We start from the raw sequence: 23,147 nt of genomic DNA on the forward strand, positions 1-23,147 counted from the left end.
GCCTGCGCGTCCGGAGCCTGTGCTCCGCAACGGGGAGAGGCCACAACAGTGAGAGGCCCGCGTACCGCAAAAAAAAAAAAAAAAAAGCATAATAAGATATAGATGGGGCAGATTGGCAGGATCTTGTTGATAGTTGTTAAGGATTGGGACTTATCTCATTGACTCTTTACAGTTTTAGACACAATAGGAAAATTAACAACTTGATTTTTTAAAATGAGCAGAAGATCTGAACAGATTCCTCACCAAAGAAGATAATATAGATGGCAAATAAGCATATTAAGAGGTGCTTTGCATCATGTTATTAGGGAAATGCAAATTAAAACAATGAGATACTACTACATACCTATTAGAATGGCCCAAATCCAGAACACTGACAACAACAAATGTTGGCGAGGATGTGGAACAATAGGAACTCTCACTGACTGCTGGTAGGAAAGCAAAATGGTACGGTAGTCACTTTAGAAGACAGTTTGGCAGTTTCTTATAAAACTAAACATACTCTTCCCACACCATCCAACACTCATGTTCCTGGGTATTTACCCAAATGAGTTCAAACCATGTCTACACAAAAACCTGCACATGGATATTTATAGCAGCTTTATTCATAATTGCCAAAACACAGAAGCAACCAGACGTCCTTCAGTAGTGGATATCAGCAGCCAGGGTATCCAGACAGTGGAATATTATTCATCACTAAAAAGAAATGAGTTATCAAGCCATGAAAAGACACAGAGGAAACTTAAATGCATATTACTAAGTTAAGAAGCCAATCTGAAAAGGAGGCTACATACTGTATGATTCCACCTATACAATATTCTGGAAAAGCCAAAACTGTGGAGACAGTAAAAAGATGATTGCCAGGGGTTAGGGGAAGGGAGAGATGAATAGGTGGAGCACAAAGGATATTCAGAGCAGTAAAACTGTTCTGTATGATACTATAATTGTAGATACACGTCATTATACATTTATCCAAACCCATAGAATGTACAATGAGTGAAACCTAATGTAGACTCTGGATTTTGGGTGATAATGATGTGTCAGTGTAGGTTCATCAGTTATAACAAATGTACCACTCTGGTGGGGGATGTTGATGGTGGAGGGGAGGATAGAGGAACAGGGGTACGTGGGAACTCTGTACTTTCTTCTCAATTTTGCTTTAAGCGTAAAACTGCTCTAAAAATAAAGTCTATTTTTTTAAAAAAGTTTTAGGAAATTCATGAACATATTTAAAATTTTAATAGATCACTCTAGCTGCAGTGACCAATGTGGATGAAGATAAAGAGCAAAAATCGGTGCAGAAGAACTTAACTGCAGTGGTCCAGGTGAGAGCCTGGTACTAGTTTGGTATAGCATGGTGTCAAAGGAGAAAGTGAAAACATGCGGGCCCTAGAGAGAGGCACGTTTCTGTGCCTAAATAAATCAATGAACTGTTTACCCTTAGTTTCCTCACATATTAAAAAAGAGAGGGGGGGGCATTTGGGGGTTGCCCAAGGGGCTTCATGATTTAGGAAGAACCTATCACTGAATTATACGTAAGGCAAACCAGAATTAACTGAGCATTTGATACAGTTTTCTTTTGTAATGGCAGCCCTGCATTAGACAAGAGCCATCAGGCAGATTATGATTTTTATGAGAGAATTTAAAAAATAATTTCTGAGGACTCTTTAAATATAATGATCCATTATTTTAGTAATAATCCTAATTGCAGTGATAGTGACCAATAAATATCATAATGCAATCAAACACCTAAAATGGAAATTTCTAGAAACCAATAAAAACATAGTGTTATTTTGAGTTGGATTTTTCTTTTGTTTATATTTCCAACTTTGAGTCTTACTTGGTAATCCCTGTGTAACTTTAACAGAGTTTTTTTTGTTTGTTTTTTGTTTTTTGCGGTACGCGGGCCCCTCACTGCTGTGGCCTCTCCCGTTGCGGAGCCCAGGCTCCGGACGCGCAGGCTCAGCAGCCATGACTCACGGGCGTAGCCGCTCCGCGGCACGTGGGATCTTCCCGGACTGGGGCATGAACCCGTGTCCCTTGCATCGGCAGGCGGACTCTCAACTACTGCACCACCAGGGAAGCCCTTTAACAGAGTTTTATAATCTTTGGACAGGTATTATTATTCATATATAATGTTCATAATATATATTATAACGTTCTTAATGTTCATAATATGCTAATATTTCTATTTCATCACCACTGTCTCATTCCTGTTCCTGTTTTCACTGAATGAACAGAAGTAAAAGATGAGAGAGATTTGAGACACCAAAATAATATCTCCTAAGGTCTTGGCTTATTCCATTTCCTAATCTCCCAGGAAAGCTCTTCTAAAAATATTAACATAAAAGTCTGTTAAGGGGTATGGGCGACAAAATGCTAGACAATTAGAGCTAAAAGCTCACTGGTCAGCTAAGTCTTGACAAAGAGCAAGTCTGAGTTTAATAAAACATTTGCATAATTAAAAGACTGGAATAAGACAATGTGTAAATCTAGAAAATTTTGCTAGAGCTGGCTAATACTTGCCTAAAGCACAAAAAACTTATTAGCTGAGACAATATTTTCCATTACTAAAGAAAAATCTGCTTTCTGTTGTAACTGAGAAAATTGAGGACAATATATAATTATAATAAATGTATACATTATTTTAATGTTTCATGCTTTATGCAGAATTGGATATTTAGTTACTGTGATTTTTAAAAAGGTATTGTGGCTAGAAAAAAAAAATACAAGTCGGTACCTAAAGTGATACCTGGCTATCCATGATATATGTATCCAATTCCAATGTTATTTTCTTTCTCAATATTTCATCAAGGCTACATGTAGTTTTAATAGCCAAGCTATCACCTGAATGCTATTAAAGAATAATCATATCTGCTCAAACTTAATTTATATTATTTACCAAGGTAACATTCTAATTTTGAGGAAGATTGCTGACCATTTATGCGATCACTAAGAACTAATATTTGGCTTATAAATTCTAATTTCATCTTTTGTACACTGAGGAAAAAGATTAACAATTTTATCCACATCAAGATGCTTGTTTTGAAGGATTGATTCCATCTCTTTGAATAGTTCCTTCTCCAGTTTGCTCATGTTGTCCAACATTGTTTTGGCTTTTTCCTGAACAATTAAAAAATAAAAATAAATAAATACACAGATACACATGTGTGCATGAGCACACATGCACACACACGAGTCTAACAAAATTCCAAACCACCTCTACAGACAAGGTTTCTTCATTCTGGTTTCAACTTCTGGTTCGGTTCCCCTTCTCCTATTCTTTAGATAAAGAAAGAATGAAATTCTTTGGGAAAAATCATTGTTCTAGATTCAGTTAATCTATTAACCACAAACTATAGTTATTTTTAGTAGAAAATACAATAACAATTATGTAGTATTAGTCTATAAGCAAGAAACTTAAAAGACAAATAACAGGTCAATTGAAAATTTGATATTAATTGTGGATGGGGAAGGTTGCTGAAAACTGAAGCTGAAATATTTTCATGAACTTGGATCTTCTACATTTAAAACCAGCATTATCAGATTAAACAAAGGAAACAGAACAGTGACGTTCAAGGGAAAGAGCAACTAAAAGAAAAGTCATTCTCTCTATGATTCCTCCTTGTATCAACAAGGGGGGGAAAAGGTCATGATTCTTATAGAAAGGAGCAATTTTTAAGTTATTAATGAATTACCATCATCAGTTAGAGGGTAGGTACTGACAGAAAAAGTGTATAAGAAGAGAGTTACTAGAAAGTGAGCATAATTTTTAAAATTTGAACCATAATGGGGCAGAACTCCACAAAACAAGGATTCTTAACTTTGACCTATACTTCAGTATGAAATTGTATGCAATTTTTTCTGAAGAAACACTGCACTTCATATCAGTGCAAAAAATGTATTTTATCAATAAATGGTATTAGAATAATTGGTCATCTCTTTGGAAAACGAAGTTAGAACCCTACTTCATAACACCCATAAAAATAAATTCCAGATAAAGAACTAATTTTTTTTCAAATATGCATATATGTATTTGAAAGAAAATACAGAAGTTATATTTATTTTGAGGTGAGGCAGCCCTTTTGAAGCATGAAATCAAGATGCCTTAAAGGAAAAGACTAACAAATGCAACTGATTAAATTTTAAACTTGTCTGACAAAAGAAGTTAAATAAACAAACTGAGATTAAAAATTTGCTACACAACAAAGTTATTCACATATTTTTGCCTCTTTGAGTCAAAAGACAAAAACAACCAAGAATCAATTGAAAAACAGACTAAGGAAAATAATAGGCAAGTCATTTAAGAGGAAACACAAAGGCCAATAAACATATGAAATTTTCAACCTCATTAGTAATCAAGAAATGTTAACTAAACTACCAGTAGGACTGACTCTCCCTAAAACATAAAAGTAGTTATTTACAGAGCCAGGACTAGAACCCAGGTCTTTGACACTTCTTCCCTCAAATCCCACTGTCTTTCCACTACTTCATGTTGTCAATCAACATTTAATACCTATTAAATACAGCCTAAAATAGTAACTGCTTTTAAATTTTATTTCATTATTACTTAGAAAAATGTCAATCAGCAATTTAATTTAGTTTAACGGGCATTTAGTAATAAGTCTACAAAACCCACCTCCCAGAAGCAGTATTTAAGGGGAAAAGGGAGCTAACAACTCTTGAGAACTATCATGAGCAATGAGAGCAGTGCAGAGGCTGCTCAGAAAGGAGGGGAAATCCCTCCAGAGCAGACATTCATGAAACATATCACTGAAGAACTTGAGCAAAGGCAAGAAGAACCAGGGGCTCATCATTTTTCACAGCACTGTGCTGAGTCTGGAGGATGGGCCAAGCCCATGGAGGGAATGACACTTCTGGCCCGGTGCACTGGGCCCTAGTCAGTGCACTTAATAGGCTCCTAGAACAAAACACTTGCCTCTCACTCCATGCCACTAGGCTACAAAAAGGTGTTTACACTGTAGGTCAGAAGTAAAACAAACTGGTCTCAGAAAAAAGCAGTAGTGTCAAGAATCTATAGCAAATAGAGGATCTGTACAGAGCTCTCTGCTTTAAGCATAAGCACGGGGGTGGGCCGGGGGGGTGCGAGAGAGAAAAGCATGGCAACTATGTAAACATACTACAGAAAAAGGAAATAAGTAAATAATTGCCGGGGAGGAAAATTCATCTAATTCATTTAATGTAGAAAGAATGTAAATGTATATACCTTCACAAAGTAAAAGTTATTATAGGCAATAAAAATCAGAAGCGAAGCTGGTAGAAGCAGGTGAGAAAAGGTATAAGATGACCAATCTTTTCCTTCATTGCAAGGAATGAGTTGAGAGTTCTGAGAAAGGCCTTTAGGTAGCCCTTCCATTTCCTTCTAATCTATTTTTTTAATCTCTGGGGCAGAGACAGAAGAGGGCAGGAAGGCTGAAGAGGTATGAACATTATAAAATTATTTGTCTACCCATCAATCTATCTGTCCCCCCAAATTATATATCTACTTGTTTCTGGAGATGAGATTGTGGGTGATGTGTTTAATCTTTTATTATGCTTACATTTAAAAATAATAAGCATTTATCTTTTATTAAAACTTCAACTCATTATAATAATTATTATTTTAAGTCTATGGGGTGTCAAGTCACTTTCAATTAAAATTAATCTGAGGGTATATGATTAAGAACATTATTTTAGAGACCAGGTTAACTCCCCTCTAGAAGTTTTGTAATTTTTGGTGTGAGATACACTAAAAAAGCTACTTAAACTCTCCAAGTCTCAGATTTCTTATCAGTAAAATGGAAACGATAATAGTACCTACCTGGGACTTCCCTGGTGGCACAGTGTTTACGAATCTGCCTGCCAATGCCGGGGACACGAGTTCGAGCCCTGGTCCAGAAAGATCCCACATGCCACGGAGCAACTAAGCCCGTGCACCACAACTACTGAGCCTGCCCTCTAGAGCCCGGGAGCTGCAACTACTGAGCCCACGTGCCACGACTACTGAAGCCCACATGCCTAGAGCCCGTGCTCCACAACAAGAGAAGCCACTGAAATGAGAAGCCCACGCACTGCAACGAAGAGTAGCCCCCGCTCACCACAACTAGAGAAAGCCCGCACGCAGCAATGAAGAACCAGCGCAGCCAAAAATAAATAAATAAAATAAATAAATTTATTAAAAAAAAAATAGTACCTACCTGATAAAGTGGTTGTGAAGATTAAATGAAATATCCCATGTAACAGTACCATGGTGCTTGGTGTATAATAAGTGTTCAATAAATGTTAGCTATTGTTATTATGTTTAATATATTAAATTTCTCTAAATTCGCAATATATTCTTAACCATTTTTTTAACCAAAGTTCAAAAATAGTATAGCTCTATTATAGTCTAAGCATCTAAACTATTTTTAAACCTATTTTTATATAAAGGAAAGAAAGCTGAAATTTCAAAGTTCAAAATATGGATTGAATCATATTTTAAGTTATTCTTAATGATAAAACAGAGAATATAATCTAATCATACCTCCTTATTATCTAGTATTTCCAAGGCCTGTTGATGTTTTTGGTAGAGTAGATGTCTTCTGTCAGGCTTAATGTTAAACTGTGGCTTCTTTTTAACTGAATCTTCAAATGTGGGTGAACTGGTGTCCAATAGTTGTGAAATATTTGGTATAAATATGAAAGGCTTAAAAACAGATCTAGAAGAAAAAGTATTAAGTTTGGTATCTGGGGATATAAAAATATTCAGCCGAAAAAAAAATATTCAGCATTATTCTAAATCTTCTAAGATTCCCTTTAATTTCTACTAATTTATAACATACTAATTGTTCCTGTCATACTACTTATACCCATGCCTGTCTTCCCTGGTACACTGGGATCTCCTTTTGGGGCAAGGGATCATACTTTATTTAGCCTTATATTCCCATGAACCTAACAAAGTGCCTGGCATATAAACAGTGTCAAGTAAAATTATAGTTCATCATTTTCTACTGCAAATTCCACAGTTGGAGGGTAAGAACAGTCCTCAATGTAACAGATTGAGCATTAGGATTTGGGATGAAAATAAGCAGCAGTATTAATAAGGGATTCACAAGTTTTATTCCTTTTTCTGGAAGATATCTTTAATAATATGAAAGATTATAATACTAAGAGGTAGTGAATATAAGATCACTTCTAAATGTAATGTGCATTAAGTTTTATGAGACACCAATGATTTAAATCAAGGTAGTCTGTATATATCCTACTTAAGATATAACTTGAACTATTGATATTTTGTTTTACATGTATGTATTTTCTAGATCATTTAACCTTTTTACTCTTACTCATCATCTAATATTTAATACTGAAATCTGCATTAGAAAACCAATCTACTTTTTTTTTTTTTTTTCTTTTTGGTACGCGGGCCTCTCACTGTTGTGGCCTCTCCCCGTTGCGGAGCACAGGCTCCGGACGCGCAGGCTCAGCAGCCGTGGCTCACAGGCCCAGCCGCTCCGCAGCATGTGGGATCTTCCCAGACAGGGGCACGAACCCCCGTCCCCTGCATCGGCAGGCGGACTCTCAACCACTGCGCCATCAGGGAAGCCCCAATCTACTTGTTTTTCTTGACAATTTTAAATATAGTTAGGGAAAGAGGGAGTAGGGATAACTGCGTACCAGAAACTATAAACATTTTCGTCCCATATGAATGAGAATAGTTATGGCAATGATACACATAGGAAAATGGCAGACTAAAACCTGAATAGAAAATGCATTCAAAAGACTTCTCTGGTGGCGCAGTGGTTAAGAATCCGCCTGCCAATGCAGGATACAGGGGTTCAAGCCCTCGTCTGGAAAGATCTCACATGCCACGGAGCAACTAATCCCGCGTTCTAGAGCCAGCACTACTGAGCCCATGTGCTGCAACTACTGAAGCCTAGAGCCCAAGCTCCGCAACAAGAGAAGCCACCGCAACGAGAAGCCCGTGCACCGCAATGAAGAGTAACCCCCGCTCACCGCAACCAGAGAAAGCCTACGTGCAGCAATGAAGACCCAACGCAGACAATAATTAATTAATTAAAAAAAAAATGCATTCAAAAATTATTGTGGTATTTGTGCAACAAAAATTTAGCCTGACAAAATCATCACCAAACTAATGACTCTACCCTACCCCTGACCCCCTGCCTGGTTTATAGTATTTTGTGACTTTACCTCTCAGGATCAGGAGTCCCTGTAAGGAAGTGGATGCAAGGAACGTTGGAGTCTTGAGGTAAAATAGAAACCATGCTTGCAGTGGTCAGGAATTCTCCCTCCATATTAATTCCACTTGGTTTATCTCGGAGAATTTCCATCATTGTTTCAAAGGTTATGTTTCCTAGGGAAATGAATTTTAAGACGATCAAATACATATGCATTTGCAGGTTGGCATCCTGCAATTATGAACTGCTTTCTCTATTGATAATACATAATATGAGACACTGGTCTAGGTATAAATTAAGTAAGACTGACTATAAGCAAATCTTGTACCGTAACTGTTAGACTCACTGCACTGTCCCAAGGAAGATTTTTTTCTAATATAAAATATACAAAATCTCAAAACATTATAACAGGTTAAATCTGTTATTTCCTAAGAAGACGAAATCAATAATGCAAAATACACTCAATCTCACTGCCCTTCCAAAAATTTTTAAGAGGTATGTAGTTAACAACTAATGACAATAATAACTATTATCTGAGTCTATCCATTCTGGGAACCAAATATTAAGAGAATATTGTGCTTAGTTTCCAATATTATACTAGATGTTCTTTACAAAATAACAAATTATTTTTCCTGTAATATAATTGCTATGCCTGACATTAATACTCTTGTATGAAAGTGTGAACTGTAACCTGAATGGGAATGAAGGAGGCAAAAGACATTATTGGCTAATGGAATTTGTATGTACATAGTTCCACTGGACTACTTTAAAAATTTAAATGTCCATCATGTGTAATGAAAATAAATGGCATTATATTCTGTTTTCTGCTTTCATAGGTAAAGTTTGATATTTTAAGGAGATTTTTTTGAGAAAAATAGAAGAAAATCTATCTCTTTAGCAAACACAACATGTCCATGGTTACAGAGAACCTCAGAATCCCATATTTGGAAGGCATTTCCACCAAAAAATTTTAAAAGCCAATCATGCCCTCAGACAGCTCTGTTTCTTTCTATATATATCCATAGTCAAAGATGTGATTTAGGATCTATCTCATGACAAGATGAATAATCTTACCCTTCCACAATGCAGTCCTCCAAAAGTAGCCAAAATATCTTCTTCTCACATGATAATAATTCTCGTCTCCAAAATTTATGACTCAATTCTCCCTGAATCACATTAGGACTCCTTCAAATTAAAACTTACTACTAAGATTAACTTAAATAAACTTTTCCTCTCCATCTGTCTTTTGTCTTTATTGGTCCTATCTTTTGTTTATCTTGATCCTATCTCTGCCATCAGATTATAAATTCCTGATCTTTTGTCTGTATTGGTCATATCTCTGCCATTAGATTACAAATTCTCTCAAGACAAGAATGGGATTTTCTCTGTTTAGTTCTCATTCACTCAACAAACATTTATTGAACACCTATTAAATGCCAGGCACTGTCCTAGGCAATGTATAGATAGATAGACACAGACAGACAGAAAGACAGATATTGATAGATTTAGACATGGATATACAGCTCTGTGCATATAAAGAAATGAAAGTCCCCTGATCCAATTTCAATTAAGGTAACCACAGTTAACAATTCAAAAAGGATTTCTCCTGGGACGTCCCTGCTAAGACTCCACGCTCCCAATGCAGGGGTCCCAGGTTCAATCCCTGGTCGGGCAACTAGATCCCACATGCATGCCACAACTAAGAGTCCACATGCTGCAACTAAAAACAAAAGATCCCGCATGCCACAACTAGGACCCGCTGCAGCCTAAATAAATAAATAAATAATAAATAAGTAATTTTTTTTAAAAAAAAGATTTCTCCTGAAGAGTTTCAGAACAGGTCTGAAAATTTTTCTTTGAATAAATGCAAGAAATTCTCATTATCAGAAGAAAATTGGTACCAGAAAATAGCCACTTAAAGCAACATATTTAAAATAAGAATCAAAACTTCATGGTATGTAGTAGAGGAAAAGGATTGACTGGATCTTTAAAATGAAATTAAAATACAAAAATAAGTTTACATAAGCTTATAGTTAACAAAATTTAGGTTAAAATTTTAATATGCTAATTCTTAGAACAAAGAATGAAACAAGTGTAATTTTTACGACAAAATGGTAAGAGAATTCGACTTTGACTATTGCAGAATGATCATACAGATAATGATTGCAAAAATATATGAGGACTTCATCAAGTTTCTCAAGTCCCTCTCTTAATTCTTTCTTTTTTACTGTATAATAATTTTATTTTTTTCCTTTTTAAAAATTTTTTTGGAGTATAGTTGATTTACAATGTTGTGTTAGTTTCAGGTGTACAGCAAAGTGAATCAGTTATACATATACATATCAGTTTCAGGTGTACAGCAAAGTGAATCAGTTATACATATACATATACTTTTTTTTTTTTTTTAGATTCTTTTCCCATGTAAGCCATTACAGAGTATTGAGTTGAGATCCCTGTGCTATACAGCAGGTTGTTATTGGTTATCTATTCTTAATTATTTAACATTCAAATCATTTTCTTTTGAAGCACTTTGTTGTGTTACTGCTCTCAGTTTTTCTTCAGTTGTCAATAGGTCTAACTCTCTGTTCATTTTTTATTTGCCAATGGCTTTGTATGTGACCTAATCAGTATCTAATGTTAATTTCATGGGCTTCTGGAAATCTTGCATCTTTTGTAAGACTTTCAGTTTGTATTTTATTTGTATTGTGTTAATAATCATTAAGAGACATCAACAAAAATATTGACGCAAAGAAGAGGAAGGATAGTGTTAAATTGGGAAAGATATTTGAATGAGGACTAATTTTATAAATAGATGGTTCATCAGTGATTATCTTTATGTTTAAGAGTACCTTTGCTTCCTTATGCAACCCCTGTAACTTTGGGGCATCAGACTGAAAATTCAGATAAAATGGACATCCCTCCTACCATCCATCACAACTTGCTGCAATCTTTGCTTCATTAACCAGCTGATATATGACTAAAATGAGGTCATTTTTTTAAATTATCTACATCTCCCCAATTTTCTTATATGACCTCCTAATTTTTCATACTTGTACAAAGTTTATATTCCCCAAAGTATAATTCGACAAGAAAATTAAAATAGGATCACTAACATATAATTACTTACCTGAAAAACCAAAGAGAATAGATTTTAAAACTATGAAAAAAAATAGACTATCAATGAGGTGTCCCATTAAATAAGTAAAAACACTCAACAGCTTTCTTATAGATCAAAACCAACCAATTAACAAACATAATAGAAAAATATTCCATTCATATTACCAGTAAAAACATATTAAATATCCAGAAAAAAACTTAAAAGTCAAGTGGAAATCAGTAATCTAAGCTTCCACCTTAACAAACTAGAAAAAGAAGAGCAAAATAAGCTCAAGGCAAGCAGAAGGAAGAAATAATACAGATAAAAGCAGAAATCAATGAAATTGAAAGCAGAAAACAGAAAAGTCAATGAAACAAAAAGTGGTTCTTTGAAAAGATCAATAAAATTGACAAACCTCTAGCTAGACTGACAGAAAAAGAGAAAACACAAATTACAAAATTACCAATATCAGAAATGAAACAGGAGTATCATGACAGACCCTGCAGACATTAAAAGCATGATAAAGGAATACTATGAACAACTCTATACCCATAAATTAACAACTTAGAAGAAATGGACCAATTATTTGAAAAGCACATATTACCAAAACTCACTCAATATGAAATAATTTGACTAGCCCTATATCTCTTAAAGAAATTGACTTTAAAACTTCCAGAAATCTCCAGGCCCAGATGTTTCACTGGAGAATTCTACCAAACATTTGAGGAAGAATTAACTCCAAATCTACACAACCTCTTCCAGAAAATAAAAAAGGAAGGAACACGTCCTGACTCATTTAATGGGGCAAATATTACCCTTATACCAAAACCAAACAAAGACAGTACAAACAAACCAACACAGACCAATATCTCTCATGAATACAGATGCAAAAACCCTCAACAAAATATTAGCAAAGAGAACCCAACAATATATAAAAAGAATTATATACCATGGCCAAGCTGAGTTTATTCCCAGGATACAAGGCTTGTTCAATATTAGAAAATCAATGTAATCTATCATATCAACAGGCTAAAGAAAAAAGAGAATTGTATCAACTGACACAGAAAACGCGTATGACAAACCTCAGTATCTATTCATGATAAAAACTCTCAGCAAACAAGGAATAGTGGAAAACTACCTTAACTTGATTAAGTTGACAAAGTACATCTACAAAAAGCTACAGCTAATACTATACTTAATGGTAAATGACTAAATGCTTTCCCCCTAAGACTGGGAACAAGGCAAGGGTGTCTGCTCTCACCATTCTTATTCAGTATAACACTTGAAGTCCTAGCCAGCACAATAAGGCAAGGAAAGGAAATAAAAAGCATACAGATTGGAAAGGAAGAACTAAACTGTCCCTATTTGCAGGTGGCATGATAGTCTATACATAAAAATCCCAAGGAGTCTAACCAAAAAAAAAAACCCCAAAAAACAAACCTCCTAGAACCAGTAAATTCATTTAGCAAAGTCACAGAATACAAGATCAACATACAAAAAAGTAATTAAAACAATCTGAAATTTTGAAAAGAAGTTCTTATTAAGAAACAATTTGTTTAGGCTCTATAGAAGAGAACTAGAGACACTGTTTTCTCATTTAGGTTGAAACTGCAAATTCTGTAGGTCCAACTTCACTTATAGAATCTATTCTAAAGAAGTAATTTTGAAATGCAGACAAACTTAATAAATAAGATGTTCACATGATTTACAGTGGTAAAAGGGAAACAACCAAATAGTGAACAATACCATTTGTGTCCTCCCCTCCACCAGTTACTATGTTCCAGAAGGTCACAGACTGTATCACGTCTGCCACTATGTGGCCCCATGCCTAGCACAGAGCAAGTGTTTATAAAAGATTTCTTTAACAACAACAAAAAATGTCAATATGGAAAACCTAGACAAATAAAATTACAAAAGTCTACTTAGAACAGAAAAGAAAAATTCAATAAATGGACAACCATAGGCAATATTATTAGATGTGAATTCTCCCCTAAAATAATCTATAGTTTTAATTCAAATCCAATCAAACCTCAAAAAGATTCTTTAGGGAGAAGCTGGAAAAATGATTGTAAAATTAACCTTGAAAAATGAACAGTCAAGGATTGTCAGGAAAATTCTGAAAAAGCAGAATAATGAGGAAGTATTTGTCTTACCACATTAAAAAAAAAACCCTGTAAATTCATTCATATCGTCCTTTGGCTCATAAAGCAAGTATTGAGCACTTATTATGTATACTTACACGGTTCTAAATGAAACTGGACAAATACAGTAATCTAATTTACACTTGGGTTTACTTAGGTATTTAATATTTGATAAAGTTGGTTGGCATTTCAAATCAACAGAAAAGATAATTCATTTAAAATGTGGTGTTGAGATCACTGGGTAATCATTTGAGAAGTGAGGAAAAAAACAGTAATCCTAATTCATATTTTATTTTAGTATAATTTCAGAAGAATTATAAATTTAAAAAATAAAACTATAAATATAAGATGTAGATAACCATTTCTGGTACAGTGAAATGGCCATTCTAAAAGCATGACATCAATGCTAGAAACCATATAAGAGCAATTCCACATGGGACAGAATCAACCATTTTATTATTACTTTTCTATTTATGCCAGCTATTGTTTTTCCCTTTTTATCCTTTCTTGCCCTCTTTTGAATTTAACAAGTATTTATTATTCTATTTCTCCCCTGTTAGCTTATTACTTATATATTCTTTTATTATTTTATTAGTTTCTCTTGACTTATTACAGTCTGCCTTAAATTAGTTCTTCACCACTTAGTTAACGCAAGGACCTTGTAACACTTTAACTCCAATTATTGCCTCCTGTTTTTAGTGCTATTCTCATACATTAATTCTGCTGTGTTCATCTGGGTCCTCTGAGAAGCAGATGCCACAACATGAGATTAAATGTACAAGGATTTTATGAGGGAAAATGCCTATGAGAGAAAATGCGGAGGAAGTTGGACTGTGACAGAAGTCCGAGCCTGGCTTTACTAGAGAGGGAAGAAAGGTTGGGTGAAAGTGACCTAGACTGCAACGCCACCTAAGGAAAGCTTTGCAAGGCCCTTAGGGAGTCTTTGACCCAGAGTCGGCCATCAGAGGAGTCCAATGACCCCAGGAATGGGCCTACCTTAGTCTCCCTGCTGCTTTCAGTCATTGGCCAGGAGCAGCCTGTGGGAAGCGCAGCCTTGGTACTACATGAATTCAATGCACAACAGAATTTGAGCACTGCAGCTATGGCCATTGGTCATAAAATTATTATTATTTTAAACACACAATATTCATTTAGTTTCACGCACATATTTACTGTTTCTGTTGCTCTTCATTCACTCCTGCTTACCTTGCCTCTATCAAAGATCATTTTTCCTGCCTGAAGAATGGCCCTTAGTATTCCTTTTAATGCCAGTTGGCTAGTGACAAATTTTCTCAATTTTATTTCAACTTTACTTTTGGAGGATATTTTCAGTGGGTATAGAATTCTAAATTGGTAGTTATTATCTTTCTCCATCACTTTACAGATGTCATTTTATAGTCTTCCAGATTCTTTCTCTTTTGAAAAGTTATCTGTCAGTCTTATAGTTGTTCCTTTGAAGATAATATATATTTTCTCTCTGACTGCATTTAAGATTTTCTGTTTATTTTCCCCCTTTAGCAATCTCACTACGATGTGCCCAGGTGTGGTTTCCTTTTATTTATTCTTGGGATTTGCAGAGCTTCTTGAAGCTGTGGCTTGATGACTTTTATTAGTTTGGAAAAATTCTTGGCCAGTATCTCTTCAAATCTTGCTTTTGCCCCTCCATATTCTCTCTCTCCTTTCCTGCTGGGACTCCAACTACATATATATGAGACCTTTTCAGTGAGTCCTATAAGGCTCTCACACTCTTGTCGATATTTTCCAAACTCTTACCTCTGTTTCAATCAGGGAACTTTCTACTGATCTTCCAGTTCACTAATTTTTTTCTTCTGCTATGTCTAATCTGTTGTTAAACTAATCTATTGAATTCTTTTTTTTTTTTTGCAGTACGCGGGCCTCTCACTGTTGTGGCCTCTCCCGTTGCGGAGCACAGGCTCCGGACGCGCAGGCTCAGCAGCCATGGCTCACAGGCCTAGCCGCTCTGCGGCATGTGGGATCTTCCCGGACCGGGGCACGAACCCACGTCCCCTGCATTGGCAGGCAGACTCTCAACCACTGTGCCACCAGGGAAGCCCCTAATTTATTGAATTCTTCATTTCAGTTATTAGAAATTTACAGTTCTATTATTTCCATTTGGTTCTCTTTTATAGATTTCAGTTCTCTGATGAAATTCTCCATCTTTTTGTCTAATTTTCTTGAACATATAAAACATATTACTTTTAAAGTCTATATCTGATAAAACTAATTTGGGGATAACCAGTGGGTCAGTTTCTACTGTCTGCTTTCTCTTGATTTTCAATCACTTGGTCCTATTTCTTGGCATGTCTGATAATTTTTTATTGAATGTTGGACACTATAGATTAAAATCTGTAGAGGCACTGCATGATATTTTCCTCCACAGAGTATTTAATTTTCTTCTGGCAAACAGATGGAATATAGGTAGATTACCTATTGATCCAGCTGAGACTGGTCTATTCTGTTTGTTCTTATTCCTAAAGTGTAGCCTTTCTGGGGTTTTAACTGAAAGCCTGGGGTATTTCCCAGGCCCCTTCTTCTTGGTTGTTCATCAAATCCAATTTTTGTCCCTAAGGCCTTGTGAGACTGCCAAAATCTCTACTTAACGTTTTAAGCTCTTGGTAACTACTCATCCTACAGAGCCTCATCCTACATATGCACGGCTTAGAAGTCAGCAACTGCTTTAAGGAGAAATTGTGACATAGAAGGTCAGACTCTTCTCAGAGTGCACATAGTCTTTTCCCAATCTCCTGGATCTAGGCCCCTCATATCCTAAGTGTTTTGGGTGTTCACCATGCCTTCAAACAGTGGGTTTTATTTTCCCAGCTTTTAGTTATTCTTGGGGAGAGGTTAGTCTCGTACTAGCTACTCCCTGTTAACCAGAAGCAAATGTCCAGCTTTGTGCTTTTAACCACTCCAATTTTATGCCTCCCATTTATTAAATACATCAGTCTCTTTTTACCCTCAAGTAGTATCAATTTCTGAATAACAGTAATGAATGTGGTAGACCCATATTGTAACAAGTACAGTTTAAAAAAATAACACAAAACATATAGTTCCTGTCAGCGGATAAGATATTTTCAGACACTTTGTATGGAAATGTTTAATTACTTCATTAAAATTAGTTCTAAAGAAACAAATAACTCTCATTTAACATAGTTGGTTGACCACAGGTATGTTTTTCCTCTCTCCCCAAACCCTACTACAATGACAGCAAAGGAATAAAAAATGAAATTACTCACAAAGACAAAGAAAGCATGAAGAGCAAGAATTTCCCCCCATCCCCATGATATATGGGAATAATTAAAAGAACAAAAGCTTACATCAAGTCTGCACCCAAATTGTGATTTTTGTGACATTTCAAATTAAAATAAAATTGATTTCCATATAAAACAGTCTAACGTTCCACCCTCAGTTAATCACGCAAACTTCCGTTTTATGTTAATAGCAAATTTTCACTTTCTACATAATATACCTATGACTTCAAATTCAAGAAAAATAATGTATAGATAACTTGTTACAGGAGCAATATCTTTCTGTTAGTTTTGAAAAAACGCAGGAAGAAAAAAAAAGGATACACCTGAAAACAACCCTTAATATTAAAACTAAACAATAAAGCAAAAGCCATCCACATCTATCTATCACACACATAGCTGCTGCACCTAGTGAGATTTTAGAATGATTCAAATATAAATTCCTGTAAATGGCAAGTTTTAACAAAAACAGTGTCAGAACCATAACACTGCAGTAACACAGGTATTATGAAAATGTTTTCTGTAGTCAAAACCTACAATTCTCAAAATGAAAGAAGGATTTACATGATCACTTGAGTAGGATAACTATATGTAATCCACTTGTAAGCACTGAATAAGTACTGAGACTGCAATGGCAGGGTTCACTACAATGAATGCAAAACACAGGGTACAATTTCACTGCAATTTAAACTAGTTATTTAAAATACAAGAGTGAATATAGATACAATTTGGATATACATGCAGCACAGTTAATAGCTATCAGGTAGGAATAGTTGTAAAGAACAGAGGTAGGCTCTTCCATCTAGAAGACTCATAGGAAGAATTAGCCATAATGTACTAGTAGACAATTTTCTATAAAAGTACTGGAAAGACATTTATTCTTTTGGCAAAGCACAGAAGGTGGGATGAACTATACTTCATACATAGGGGAAAAATAAGTTTCATGTCAGATGCATCTATTACTATAATATTTTATGCATTTCAAATCTATAATTCAGTTATTTTGTAGTTAAATATAACAGAATTAATTATTATGATACAGTGGCTAATTAATTTATAATTATTTCTACCTATTTTTTCTTCCTTTCGTTCGATCACCCTAAACCTTATGATTCTTGACATTTTCCTCTCCGCCTTAATTATGTGTTGTTAGTCTTCATTTTTTAAGAATACCTGCTAATTTTATGTCTTAAGCCTTTAGGTTTATTGCCAGAAAAAAAGGATACAACAATGATCTTTGTTAAACTACCTGCAAATTACAATTTAATTCAATTCAACTAATAATCCTTTGTTAATTTAACAAAAAAAAGAAACTTATTAAGCACACACACACTAGTGCAAGACACTGAACTAGGTGCTGAGAGGAATATAAGGACAAATGAGAGTCCATTTTTTTTCAGTTTCATACAGGAGACAAATGAAGAGCACAAACACAACTTCCTCTTTTGTAAAATGAAGATAATACCTACTTCACATGGTTGCTTAAAGAAAATAATGTAATCACTTAGCACAGTGTCTAGCCTTTGATACACTTTTTTTTTTTTTTTTTTTTTTGCGGTACGCGGGCCTCTCACTGCTGTGGCCTCTCCCGCTGCGGAGCACAGGCTCCCGACGCGCAGGCTCAGTGGCCCTGGCCCACGGGCCCAGCTGCTCCGCGGCATGTGGGATCCTCCCGGACCAGGGCACGAACCCACGTCCCCTGCATCGGCAGGTGGACTCTCAACCACTGCGCCACCAGGGAAGCCCTGATACACTTTTTTAATAAATAGGAGTAGGTGTTGCTGCAACCAAGTACTCTGTCTCTACTTTTACAACAACAGTAAGCCTAAAATCAAAATCCTTAGAATAACATATTTTAGCATTTTCTACATATGTATCTACATGAAAAAAGATAGTTTAAACAACCTACTTATAAAATGGCAAACTAATATTAAGAAACTTTATAGGAAACTTTTCAAATGATGACATTCTTCTGGAAATTAAAATATAAGATATTAAATACTTTGAAAACAATGATGTTAAGGCATTCTAAAAACATTCTGTCACAAACTTTTTTCTGCTATACATATAATTAATTTGTTTAATGAATACCTGAGAAGCAAGTATCAATCACTGACTTATCTATCTCTGAGTAGTTGCTTTCTGATTGATTTATAGAACCATTTTATCCTTCAAGTGAAGGAAGATAAATCAGTCACAGATTTTTATTAGTGGAAAGACCCTTTTAGCATTTATCTGCCACCCAATAATCTTCTAAATAAAAGTTATTTTTCTGGAATTATTTGGAGGCGAATAGACAAAGGTACATTACTAGTAATTTTTTAAGAGTTAGTAGTAACCAAATATAAAAATGGGGAAAACATATATTAAGAACAGGAAAGTTATTTAAAAATTATAAATTAACATAAGAATATGGTTAACCTCACTAATAGGAGAAATATATTTTAAAGTAATAACATGCCAATTTTGCCTAAAAATTTAACAAGATGGCATAAAAACAATATCCTATATTGGTAAATATATTAGAAAATGGGCACTCAAATATTACTGGTGGAAATTTAAATTGATGCAACTTTTCTGGTGGTCATTTTGGCAATGAGTTTCAAAAGCCTTAAAACATGCACATGCTTTGACCCCACATTCTACTTGTAGGAAATTATCCTAGGAAAATAAACATGGATGTGAAAATAAAGAAGCTATAAGCATATTGTATAATTTTAAGTGGTAGAAAACTAAAAACAAACTAACAGAGAATTTGTTAATTAAAGTATGATTCATACAATCTTTACTATATAATGATAAAATACAACCACATGGAAATAAATAATATACCAAAATAATAGAATACCATGCATCTGTTAAAAATGAGAAAGTTCTATATATATTAAAATAGAATGATCTACATTATATATTGGTAACTAGAGAAAACTTATGTGCAGAAGAGTGTGTATGGCATGCTACCATTTCTGTAAAAAGGAGAATATCTATACATATTTGTTTCATTAAGCATACATCATCTCTGAAGGCATATACAAGGAAATGCCTGTAGGAAAAAGGACTGAACAGGGGCATGTTAGAAGGGAGAGGCTTCACACTGTATACTCTTGTATACCTCTGAATTTTGAATCATGTGAATATATTTATTTTTACAAGTAAAAGAATGTCATAGAATATTAAATGACATGGGAAGGAGTTCTGCTTTCATTTAGGCTGAGTAAGCTTCCATCATACTAACCCTCCCTCAGATAACTATAAACTTGGGACAAAATACACTAAGGCTCTTTACTGTGAGCAAAAGCAGGAAAATTCTGGAGGAGAGGTGACACTTGGAAGACGGGATGAAGCACAGAATAAATTTCCCATTTTTGTTACGGCTTTAGCCTGAGGAAAGGCCACGGTCAATGCTGTGCAATGTGGCGCAGGTAGTTATAGAAAACCTTGGTCTTTCTGGCCTGAAGAACCAGAGGCCAACTACCAGTACTAGAAGGTGAAGGGAGAATCGCAGAAAGGAGAGAGTTATAGAGAGGAACCCCAAAATTCTTTGGGGAAAAAAAAAAAACTGTGCCCAAATCTCCATCTGTTTCATGAATCAGCATATGTGGGGGAGAATGATAGCAGCTCAGCTAAAGATAAAAGAACGAAACTGGAATTTGAGCTGCTGACCAGGAGACAGACTTTGCAGACAGAACACAACCAATTCAATTGCTAAATCAAAAGTTATTGATATTTCTTCCTAGGTGGGTTTTGGTGATTGGTGGCTTTCAAGGAATTGGTTCATTTCCTCTAAGTTACTGAACACACTTAGAGCTGTTTATAGCGTTTCCCTATTATCCTCCTAATGTCTATGGGGTCTATAATAATATCTGTTTTCCTGACATGTAACTTGTGTTTTCTTCCTTTTTTTTTTTTTTCTTTGTGGAGCTGAGTGTTTCAATTTATTAATCTTTTCAAAGAACCAGCTTTTAGTTTGATCCATTTTCTCCACTGTTTTGTTGTTTTCAATTTTATTGATTTCTGCACTTTATTATTTCTTTCTTTTCTTTCCTTGGGATTTTTTTTTCTTTAGTTTATTAAGGTGAAAGTTTACATGGTTGATTTGAGACCTTTCTTATTCTCTAATATAAGCACTTAATGCTTTAAATTTTCCTGTAAACACTACTTTTGCTGCATGCTATAAATTTTGGTATATTGATTTGCATTTCATTCCACTCAAAATATTTTCTAATTTCCCTGGAGACTTCTTTTTTGACCCATACATTTAAAGTGTGTTGTGTGGACTTCCCTGGTGGTGCAGTGGTTAAGAATCTGCCTGCCAATGCAGGGGACACGGGTTCGAGCCCTGGTCTGGGAAGATCCCACATGCCGTGGAGCAACTAAGCCTGTGCGCCACAACTACTGAGCCTGTGCTCTAGAGCCTGCGAGCCACAACTACTGAAGCCCGCGCGCCTAGAGCCCGCGCTCCACAACAAGAGAAGCCACCTCAATGAGAAGCCCGTGCACTGCAACCAAGAGTAGACCCCGCTCGCCACAACTAGAGAAAGCCCGTGCGCAGCAACGAAGACCCAATGCATCCAAAAAAAATTAATTAATTAAAAAAAAATAAAGTGTGGGCTTCCCTGGTGGCGCAGTGGTTGAGGGTCCGCCTGCCGATGCAATGGACGCGGGTTCATGCCCCGGTCCGGGAGGATCCCACATGCCGCGGAGCGGCTGGGCCCGTGGGCCATGGCCACTGGGCCTGCGCGTCCAGAGCCTGTGCTCGGCGGTGGGAGAGGCCACGGCAGTGAGAGGCCCGCGTACCGCAAAAAATAAAAATAAAAAAAATAATAAAGTGTGTTGTGTGATTTCCAAGTATTAGGGATTTTCCAGATATCCTTATGTAACTGATTTCAAACATAATTTTATTATTGTCAAAGACTGGACTTTGTTATGTCTCTTTTTAAGATTTGTTTTATGATCCAGGATATGGTCAACTTAGTGTATGTTCCATGTGCACTTGAAAAGAATGTGCATTCCACTGTTGTTGGGTGGAGAATTCTATAAACATCAGTTAGATCCAGTGGTTGATATACTGTTCAATTCTTTCATATCCTTGCTGATTTTCTGTCCACTGGTTCTTCCCATTACTGAGAGAGAAGCCTTGCAGTCTCCACCTATAATTGTGGAACTGTCTACTTCTCCTTTCAGTTCTGTTAGTTCTTACTTCATATATTTTGAAGATTTGTTGTTAGGTTCATATACATTTACCATGGAGAAAATAATAACCCTGAAATGACCCTTTTTTGATTATGTGATATGTCTCTCCCTGGTAATGTACCTTGCTTGAAAGTCTACTTCATCTAATATTTATATAGCCAACCCAGCTGTCTTTTGATCAGTGTTTACATGCTATAACTTCTCCCATTCTTTTACTCTTCGCCTACTTAAAGTGAGTCACTCATACACAGCATATAGCTGAGTCATGGTTTGTTTTTTTTACTTCAGTCTGACACACTTCATCTTTTAATTGGTATGTTTAGACCACTTAACAATTAATGTAATTATAGATATGTTGAACTTTAGATCTACATTATATTGTTTTATGTTCGATGCTTCTATTTTTATTCTTCCATTTCCCCTTTCCTGCCTTCTTTTTGAATATTTTCTTAGTATTCCATTTTAATTCATGTGTTGGGTTTTTTTTTACTGTATCTTATTACATAGCTTTTTAAATAGTTGCTCTAAGGCTATAATATACAAAATTCAATTATCTGTTTACTAGAATCAATATTTTACAGCTTTAAGTACAATGTACAAACCTTAACACCATATGTACTCCCCTCTTTACACTGTGATTATCATGTGTATTATAGGAAATGTAATTTTGGCTTATAACTGTTAGACATATTATTAAGGTCTTAAGAGGAGAAACATGGTATTATATTCACCCCAATATTTACCATTTCTGTGGCTCTTCCTTCATCTCTGAAGTTCCATGTTTCATTGTGCTATCACTTCCCTTCTATCTAAAAAAATTCCTTTAGCATTTCTTTTATAGCAGGAATACTGGCAACAAAGTCTCTTAGTTCTCCCACATGTCAGGATGTTTTTATTTCACCTTCATTCCTGAAGAATATTTTGTCTAGATACAGAATTCTTTTCTTTCAGAGCTTTAAAACTGTTGTTTCACTGCCTTTAGGCATCTATGGCTTATAATGAAAAACACACAGGAATTATTTTTTACCTATATATAATGTGTTACTTTTCTTTAGCTGCTTTTAAGGCTTTTTGTCTTTGGTTTTCAGCAGTTTGTGCATTTAAGCATGGATTTCTTTTCATTTATCTTGTTTGAGGTTTGCTAACTTTCCTGAATCTGTAAATTTAAGTCTTTTGCCATTTTGAGAAGTTTTCAACCATTATTTATTTAAAAACTTTTCTGCATCACACTCTTCTCTCCTTCTGAGACTCTAATGACTCTAGATGTTTAGATATT

General features: G+C 35.3%; 1 protein-coding gene across 2 annotated transcripts in view; it reads right to left on the reverse strand.

The window, feature by feature from the left end:
- Positions 1 to 582: 582 nt before the first annotated feature.
- SCRN3 (secernin 3) overlaps positions 583 to 23,147 on the reverse strand; it is a 36,692-nt gene continuing 14,127 nt past the window's right edge. The window contains exons 6-8 of one of the 2 annotated variants that reach the window (XM_060152620.1): positions 8,185 to 8,347; positions 6,521 to 6,695; positions 583 to 693 (exon numbers count right to left, since the gene is read on the reverse strand). In XM_060152620.1, coding sequence (XP_060008603.1) covers positions 691 to 693; positions 6,521 to 6,695; positions 8,185 to 8,347 — 341 coding nt within the window. In that variant the 3' untranslated portion in view covers positions 583 to 690. Of the gene's footprint in view, positions 694 to 2,516; positions 3,121 to 6,520; positions 6,696 to 8,184; positions 8,348 to 23,147 lie in introns of those variants that run through there. The other variant, XM_060152619.1, reaches the window with a different exon arrangement.

This window comes from Lagenorhynchus albirostris, chromosome 6 (assembly GCF_949774975.1).
Source record: "Lagenorhynchus albirostris chromosome 6, mLagAlb1.1, whole genome shotgun sequence".
Lineage (NCBI taxonomy): Eukaryota > Metazoa > Chordata > Mammalia > Artiodactyla > Delphinidae > Lagenorhynchus > Lagenorhynchus albirostris.